This window comes from Chelon labrosus, assembly GCF_963514085.1.
Source record: "Chelon labrosus genome assembly, chromosome: 22".
In the NCBI taxonomy this organism is placed as follows: domain Eukaryota; kingdom Metazoa; phylum Chordata; class Actinopteri; order Mugiliformes; family Mugilidae; genus Chelon; species Chelon labrosus.
This window is the reverse complement of record NC_140355.1, coordinates 3,332,755-3,342,314: the sequence shown is the minus strand read 5'-3', so window position 1 is coordinate 3,342,314 and position 9,560 is coordinate 3,332,755. Positions and strand designations below refer to the sequence as shown.

The 9,560-nt window shown below is 41.3% G+C and overlaps 1 protein-coding gene across 2 annotated transcripts in view; it reads left to right on the top strand.

Annotated features, from left to right (window-relative positions):
- The first annotated feature begins 473 nt into the window (after positions 1–473).
- vldlr (very low density lipoprotein receptor) overlaps positions 474–9,560 on the top strand; it is a 44,383-nt gene continuing 35,296 nt past the window's right edge. The window contains exons 1-2 of one of the 2 annotated variants that reach the window (XM_084572281.1): positions 474–870; positions 9,434–9,553. In XM_084572281.1, the coding sequence (XP_084428407.1) occupies positions 798–870; positions 9,434–9,553 (193 nt within the window). In that variant the 5' untranslated portion in view covers positions 474–797. The remainder of the gene's footprint in view (positions 871–9,433; positions 9,554–9,560) is intronic. The other variant, XM_084572282.1, reaches the window with a different exon arrangement.

Here is a 9,560-nt window from a genome sequence, read left to right as displayed (position 1 = left end):
AGAACGTTGTGATTGTTTTGTACCTCTTTGAGGTCGTTTTGTTGCCTTGTGTATTGTGTCTCCTGAGGACACTGTTGTGTGTCTTCTGAGTAAGTTCATGCGTATTTGTACTGCATTTGCATATTTTGCTATATTTTTCGATACCCTTTCCTCTATTTTTTGGTAAATTTCATTTATTCACTTAAATATATGTTTCAAGGTTTTCTTTTAGATGTAACTGCTAAACAAAGCCACACATACACACGGAAGTGATCTTTAATTTGTGACATGACCTGTGCAAATAAAACGTAGCCTTATGTATTATTTAATTATTTAACACGGGTAGTGAAGGGTTAACAATGAGCCAAAGACGTAGTGAAGGGGGAAAATCCTCCTCAGCTGTGACAGGCTCTGTGTAGCGCCGCTAACTAACCGGTGACCGCTCGTTACCATCAATTTAGGGAAATGGATTTTAGCTCGAGAAGAGAGAACGAGAGTCCGAGCGGCACGCACGGCGCGTGGTTGTAGAGCGAGATCAAAAGGCGCATGGTGTGCGCGACGGCCGCCTCAGTTTTATTCTCCCTTCTCTCCTGTGGACACTGCTCTCTGTGGCGCCTGCTGCCTCGCAGAAGGTGCCGTTCTGTTCTACTCTGCTCTTTGTGTGTGTGTGTTCGTGTGAGTTGTGTGTATATGTGGTTTGCGCGTGGACCGGCTGAATCGAACACCAAACAGGCCAGCGCGAGCGAGCCACTTGGGCAGGCAGGCAGAGAGGCAGCCCGCGAGCGCTCAGCTAGCAACCGTACGTTACGCTGCCAGAGATGGTCACGTCCGCACCGGGGATCCTTCTGCTGCCGATGCTAATATGTCTCCAGCACTGCAACGGCGTCCACGGTGAGTCCGAGTCTGTTGTGTTGGCGTATGTGTTTATTCGCTTATGTGTTTGTGTGTGTGTGTTTGGACTCTGAGCGCCTGGAAACGCGCACAGTGTACGGCCAGGGTTAGCTAACACTAACCGCACTGTACACCTGTCTTGGCTGCTCCTTGAAGAAATGATTGTGCTTGGCTGCACCTTGGGCTAGTCTACCGTGCGTTTCTTGGCAAAGAAATCCCCGAAATCCCGTCTACCGGGGCGCTAAAAAGAGACAATTGCTGTTTATTGTGCGCTTTAAATGCTTCCATGTTAATTTATCTTTGTTTTAAATAAGTCATTGTTTCATTGCTTTTAGCTCGCTCTTTCTGGAAAAGAAAATAGGGTGGATGGAGAGGCCCGTTTGTGTTGCTTGTTGGAACCTTACGGCAAACTGCGTGTCGCTGCTCATTGGTGGTTAATTAGCCCTGTGATCAACTCATTTCACCGTGAAAACGCGCAACTCTCAAGAACAATCCGTTTCTGGGCTGTGTTGGCGGCTGCGGCTTGTCCTGATTTCTAATTTACATCTACTGTGTGGATTATCCTCTGCCACCTCCGCCCCCAGTGAGTGTTGGTAAGCGACAGAGGGAGAAGGGTAGCAATGGGGGGGTTGACTGACGACATGAAGGTAGTAAACGGTCCAGCAGTCCTGGTATGGTAGCAGTTGAGGAGTGACCATGGCCACTTACCGACCGCAGGGGATCTCAGTGAAGGCCTAATTATGATCTGAGTGGTCAAGGTTAACTTATTAATACCAGTTGGTGGTACTTAAAGAGTGGTTTACTCCAGGGCTGCAGCAAGGTGCAATTTTCCTTATAAGGGTTTATTATAAAATCCACTATATGCTTTAAATTTCTTGACAATATAGTGAATCCCCAGTTATAAGTTTCCAGAGCCCAAGGCCTCATCTTCAACTTCCATAGTCGACATCCTAAAATGGATTTATTACTTTAACATTTTCTCCTGATTACTGCATAAAATCATAGAAATCATAGCTTGATGGTTGATTAATTGAGCCCAATTAAGATGCATTTCTGACTGGTCCAACTAACGGTTTCATTGTTTTATTCATATACTGGTTCATAAAACGAAAAACTTAATTTGCCCCGTATTAAATATCAGATATTATGTCGTAGTCGAGCCCTGATTCAAAACCGTCATCCCACCCGTACGTCTGGATTGCTAAAAGGGTGGTTCTTTAGTTTTCAAATGGCTTTGGGTGCCATCTGGATTCTGAGGGTGGTGGTTGGGAAGCTTTGCATATCTATGAAAGAAAGGTGGCAACACTTATTGGTGGAATGAATAAGATCCTTTCATTTATCCCACAGTTGGGAAATTTGTGTAGATAACACACTATTATTTTCACCGGATAGTGTTTAGTATATTCAATGAAATGATGTGCGGGTTAGCTCTGGATATTGCCAGAGCTAACCCGCTGTTGTCATAGTTTTTAAATCCGTTCAGCTTTCAGGCCGTTTCAGGACGGTGCTCTCGGAGTAATGGCTTCTGTCATGTTTTGGATCTCCCTCACATGTGGACTAATCTTGTTGTGTGCCCTCGCGAGGTTTATTGTATAAGACCGCAGGAAGATTTGGATCAAGTAGATGCAGGAAATGGCGTGTATTTAAAGAGAACAATTGGAGCATGTTATAAATTGATATAGGATCATTTGAATTCAAATGAATTTCAATTGGAAAATCTATATCTTTGTATTTAAACCCAACCCTTGTGTGGATAACTTACATTTCTACACAAGTTTCCGGCCTTTGATTATTTCAGTTATATGTCGCCCCAATATAAAGTTTAGACTGGCTGATCTGAGTCAATGGTTGTAACTGACATCGAGAGCCAACGGCACAGAGAAACATCCAATCGGACAACGGCAATGCCACATACCAATCACATGTCTGTCTAAACACTGATTGTTCATTGGCTGGTCATTCCTGTTGCCAGCTTATTTTCCTGAGAGAGATCAAGCCACCCCTCTTTTCAGTGCATATAACTCCATTGTTTATACGTTTGTTCAGATACACTGCCAAAATGCCATTCTACATTATTTTGACTCAAGTTTCTCATCAAAAACACTTCCTGCACTGCACAAAGCCTTTCTGTGGTGGTGAGAACTATGATTCAGTCAAAAAGATGTAGAAGTTTGTATTGATTATACATTAAAGAGGCCTTTCTTGATTAAGTTAAATTGTAATTTTAGCTACACTGCCTTGTCTAAGGATTTTCTTTTCACCTTTACAGGTTTCTATAAAGACTGTCTGCAGTCCAGTTAATTATTTCTGCTAATTTTATGGGCAGGTTTTATTTGGGGAGTCAATGGTGTACAAAAGTGATGTTTAGTACAGTTATGGAGCAGGTCATATTGTGGATCCTTTTTAAATGTGTACTTTGCATGCAGGTTAAATTATGAATAAACTGTAACTGTAATGAATGAACCCACCTAGCATGAAAAATTGCCCTGGGGCAGCACAGTGAATCAGAGTAGTCCTTGTAACAAACCTCACCACCTCCTCATTCTCACATCCTAACCAAGCCCAAACGCACATGTGCGCACACGCAGAATGAGCCTCTGTGAGCCTTTTTGAACGAGATGCCACGCAAATTAGGTAGCAGCAACGGCAACACTGGCCTGATTAAAATGGATGTATTTTTCTTTCTCCATGGTTACTGTGATAACATGCTAGACCCAGATCCTCAGCCGAGGGAGGGATATGTGGGGGTGCACTGGTTCTTGATGTGGGCGGGTTGGTGGACAGGAGGAGGAGGAGGGAGAGGAGTGCACTGCAACTGTTTCTGTTACTGGGGAAAATTGCATTACCATGACCTCCAGTGTGACAGTGAATATATAGCACACAAAGATCTACTATTTTGGGAGGGAAACTGTTCATTCCAGCTCTACGCCTGTTGAATCGGTGGCTTTGAATGGGGGAGGACTACTAGCAAGTGACTGATCAGAAATAATGTTGAGGCAAGATAATTGACTCTTCATATAGCCCTTTCTTTGAACTAAAAATGTATGTGCTATATTGTAGAGCCAAGAAAACGGGTGATTTTTAGAATAAAGTCTTAATGAGACAAATGCAGTCGTTTTAAGAACTCATTACAAGAAAAATATAATGGTTTGACAATTTAGTTAGGTTTCTCATAATTCAGGCATCAGTCTGTAGTGCTGTTAATGAACGGAACAACAAAATGGAGCTGAAGGTCCTGTAAAAAGGTTCGCACATCAATTTTCACTTGACATTTCTGAGCTTTGCAATTTAAACTTAGTACAGTGTAACCACAGCTCTCCAGATCCTTAGTTATGTTTTTGTCTGTGTAAAATCAAAACAAAAAAGGCACGCAAAGTAGTAAATTGAAGGAGTAGGATGTAAGAGCAATGAGATTTCTCCTAATTTTGAGTAGACGAAATGGTAAAGGCTTTATCGGTCCTCATTCTATGGCAGCGCCGTACAGTTGGGAGAGTTCAGACTTCAACCGTCAGCCAAAAATTGAGCCTGACACTGCAGGGAAAAGGAGAGTACGTTCATACAGGTTTGTATACTCGAGGTTACCACTGAAGTCTGTTATTGTGCTGATTGGATCAGAGTGCAGTGTGTGCACTTTTCCAGACAGCAAGTCAATGTGTTTCTGTATAGAACGGTAACCCAGGAGGATACACTTAAAAAAAACACAAAACCTGGAACCTATATTGTGTCCCAATTACCATGTACTACATCAAAGCATTTTGCAAACTATGTGGCGGTTTTAAATGTGTAGATGCAGATTTCCAATTTTTGGAAGCATTTAAAAAAAAAAAAAAATTATTAATTGTATTAAGTGTAGATTTTCTTGCAAGTTATCATAGCTATCCTTTGTACAGAAAAGTTGCCTGTCATCTAAAAACGTGCATGTTATCTGAAACCCTGCGTGTTTTATAAAGCTTCTCTGGTCCACAAGGTGATTTGTTTTTGATGAACACAGGACTAAACGGTCACTGGGTGCCTGAGGCCTTTTTATATGATCTTCCCCACTCTAGCTCCGTCAGCAATAAACGTGCCTCAGCCGTGGGTCGAGCTGATGTGATGAGTTGGGACTTTTACTGTCGAAGTGAATGGTTCTCCTTGTGCTCCCTTGTAGGTAGAAATCGGGTGCTGAAGTAATATACAATCACTAAAGCAAATATATTTATAGATGTTAATCCCCCTTTTACCACCGAAATAGCCATGAACTCATGGACGCGTTGGCAGCAGATATTTTAAGTCCTGCACATTGTGAGGTGAGGTCTCCATGGATCAGACTGGATTGGATTGATATCGGTGAAGTTTTTTAGTGGCTTGACGATGCCCACCTTACATTAATGCTGGGATACATGGATCCAACGTTTGACAAATTGTACTTCAGTAAACATAACATTTTGTTGGGCTAGAATTTTTATCTGCCTTTACTATGAGTCATTTTAAAAGGGACGATCCATCAAATTCTTTGATTCATTTATTTGATTCCTCCTTTGCATAGGAAAGGTGTTGGTCCCTGTCAACATCAAAGAAAACACATCTTGACGTAAATCAAATTCACAGACGTCTTGTAGTTGGAGGAGTCTGTATTTTCGGGTAATTCTGGTTTCTCCTAGTTGCTTTTCCCCTGCACGTAAAACGTAGGTATTAGCACTTTAATCACTTGTTTTTGTAGGTATAGACTTGATTGCATTTGGAAAGTTATGCATTTAAAAAAATGTAAAAATTTTGAAGCGTATGTTGCCTTTACATTTGATGTTTTCTCCAGTGTATTTTGTCTTGAGATTTATTACAGAAGGAAAGATACAACGCTATTCTCTGTATGTTGGTGATGGGCTGATTTGTTGTGATTAAAATGCAGGTAGGTGCACTGGCATCCACTATTTCTCGATTATGGGGACTGAAATGGTAATATAACTAAAAGGTCAGTGTACTCTGTTCAGTAATATGACTGTGGTATAAGTCCAGCTGGTGTAGTCTTGGTTGATTGGAAGCCTGCAGGCTGTTGGCACTGTTGGCTGTATTTACTTCCTGGCCCATGAAATTGGTTGACATTCTTTCCAGGACCTTTCCTGTTAGTATTTTCATACTCTGTACTTCTGTTCAGCATGTCGGTTGATGGCTTAAAAAAATGTTGTTTGCAGTCACAGAAATGCTTAACTTTCACATCCAGTAAGAGTCTCCAATAAACGCGTGTTAATCTAAAATACATTTTCATATTCATATTGCGACAGTCGATTACAATTTCACCAAACACCCTGCAGTAACCGAGAGAAGGAGGCTACACAACAATTTGCTGGTGAATTTCATTGTCTAAAGATATTAGACCTTTAGATGTTCTGCACGGAAAAGGCTTCGGAGATGGACCGCATTTGTTTTTATCCCGGCTACATTATCTTATCTTACAACACACTGTGAAGTACTATTAAACGCTATTGGCAGTGCCGGCTTATATAGGCTAAATATATCTGCAGCGCACAGCATTGATCAGTGCATGTAGTTCTGTTGTTTTCTATTATTTGACATTGTTGCTGTGGTTGTAGAGCGTGTTTTTGGTCCTTGATGTCAGTTTATGCACCACGCGAGAGATGGGAGTTATGGTAGAGTTGAGAGCACGATCTTAATGAGGAGAAGCAACTCTGGGACCATGAGACCATGAGTTTGATTATTTCCATGGCTGAGGTGCCTAAATCCCCCCCCAACTGCTTCCTGGTTGCTTCGCATAGCTGCCCACTGATTCAAGTGTGGGTTAAATGAACTGCAAATTCCTTGTGTGCGATTACATGTATAGATGGCCAGTATGGAAGCCTGCTGAAGTGGTTTTCTTACGGTGAACGTGCTTCACTTTTGATAGTCCCCAAACACTGCAGGGCTTACCGTGTTTTTCTTTTCCAGAGCCTTTTCTCAAGTCATGCTACCTTTTTATATAGCTTATATAAGCTTTGTATTAAATATCACTATCAACTGGACACATGGCCACATCTACATAGAACATCTATAGAAATAATATTATATAACTTGGCTGCAGTTTCATTCATGCAGATTTGTTGCGTGGATGTGTTGCTGCTTCAGTTAAAGGCCTGAAGCTCTTTAGCTTCAAGTCAAATTAGTGTGAGTGTTTCTCTCTGGAGGAGCTCTGACCCACTTACAACGGTTTCCATCATAATGGTATTTCAGTGACATGGTGCACTTTTTTTGAGACTTTGTTCTGTCCTGAAAAAGAATAGAGCTCATGTAAATAGCTGCTACTGTACTAATTTCCTATTTTGGTAATCACATATTTTTGTTGAAAGTACTTGAGCTTAGTGCTTCCGTTGGAACTGTTGGCTCTCTCGGGCCGCTGTCATTCCTGTGTGCTCCATTTACCCACCTGGACAGTCTCTCAGTTCAGACTAACGCAAGCATCAAGGTCAGACTGTGTTATTTTAAGACCTGGAGTCATCACAACAACAGACTGTCCTGCACACTGCATTGCACAAACAACTTTATAGTATAGTCTAGAAAGCCAGTGTTCTTGTATTGAACACCGAGACATGCATCTTTGGTCAGTATTGAATCTGCTCTGGTAGATCTAGTGTGAAGCCTCTTGTCTGTTAAGGTTTTTTTTAAATGAAACTTCCTCTATTCTGAAGACGTTTTGACGCTTGCTTGAGGTTTTTGCCTCCTTCAAGGTGGCGCTTAATGGCAGATTGCAAAGATCTCCTCTGAATAAATTCTGCCGTGGTGAATATTTAACTCGCATGGCTGATCAGCTGTTTCAGCTACCAGAGTAAAAGAAGATGATGGTGCCCATCATTGTTGTAGTGGCTGTTGTGTGCATTTGAATAATTGCATTTCTTTGCATCTGTCTCTGGACAGCATGGGACATGACTTGGATAAGACTTCGACTTAGATAAACTTTATTCATCCACAAGAGAAATTGCTTGGTCACAGTAGCTTAGTTGCACATAAAAAACACTCTTAAGAACCACAGATAAAAGAAAGATTAAATAAAATAAAAATCACTAAAATAAAATCTGGTAAGATAAAATAAAAATAGTATAAGCGAAAATGTACAAATTTGCATATAGACAAATGTATAAGAAATAGAGACGGAAGAATATATATTGTATACACAGGGATGATAGTACGGTGCAGTAGTGTCCATGAACATGAATAACATGGAGTTATCTGTTACAGAAAGGTGAGTTGTTGTACAGCTGGACTGAAAATGGTATGAATGACGTCCTGTAGCGTTCAGTGTGGGAGCGGAGCTGGATCAGTCTGTTTGAGAAAGAGCTCCGCTGCCCCTCTATTGTCTGGTGTAGTGGATGTGACGGATTGTCCATGATGGAGAGCAGTTTGTCTAGTGTCCTCCTGTCCTCACTGAGACAAACGTCTCCAACTCACTGCCAATGACATGACCAGCCTTTCGGATCAGTTTGTCGATCCTACTTATGTCCTTTTTGCTGGTGCTGCTCCCCCAACAAACCACAGCAAAGCACAGGGCACTCGCAACAACAGACTGGTGACCAGCTTTAGCTGACATGAAGGAAACTAAATTACTAAATTCTAAAACCCTTTTTCTTTCCTGGATTTGTGAATTCTGCTTCTAATTTTGTTTGTTACAGCCAGGGCTAAGGTAGCCTGTAGTCCCAAAATGTGCCAACACTACACTGCCTAGTTTCTCACAGGTTGTTTTAAATTCCAATTGATATTGTACTGTCGTACTAATATTTTTCAGAAAATGGTGAACTACCCATTTCAAGTTTCAGTCTTCAAATGTCTTGTGTGCAAACAACACTTCAGTACCCCAGTAACTTTGACTGTACTGTTGGATTTTATTTTTTCTTCTTCTTAGGACCTGAATGTGGTTGATCTGCGGTTCTACCAGTTATTTCAGTCCTTTTTTCCTGCTGTCAGTACTTTACCTCTACAAACACAAAAAGATACTTGCCTATTTTTACAAAAAAGTTATTATAAGGTTTGGATTATTGTGAATAATTCTTCTACAGGGTGGCATTTTTTCCTTGTCTGTCCAGCTTTTGTACATCAAATCACAAAAACATCTCTTTACAGTTGAACAGATACTACCAACTAGACATTCCAGGATACAAAGGTTTAGTTGCACGTCTGTGTGAGCCTAAAAAGGCTGCAAATTATCATTTAAAGGTTTTCTTTCTATAGTTTACTGGATTTATGGAACTCGGGTGTGGGAACAAGTAACAAGTGCCAACTTGGAAAGCTAGTGTTGTGTGAAAGTTAATTTGCCTCAGTTGTCAAATTGGGTTGTTGTTTTGGTTTGTTACCAGAGGTAGGTAACCACGGAGTTGTGAAGTTAGTTTAAAAGACTAGACAGCAGCAATGTTTAAACATGGAGTGCCAGCTAGTTCTGTTTAAAATAGTTTGGTTAGACATCATGGCACTGCAGAGAACTCTGCAAGGACTGAACAAAATTCAAACTACATTCAAAACTGTAAATGATGATGCCTATGGAAACATTTGGGACTATAATCGCTTCAGTTTTCCTCATATGCCCTGTGTCTGTTTTCTTCTGTAGGTGCCAAGACGGAATGTGAAACGAGTCAGTTTCAGTGTGGGAACGGTCGCTGCATCCCGTCTGTGTGGCAGTGTGACGGAGATGAGGACTGCACCGATGGCAGTGACGAGAACTCATGTGGTGAGGA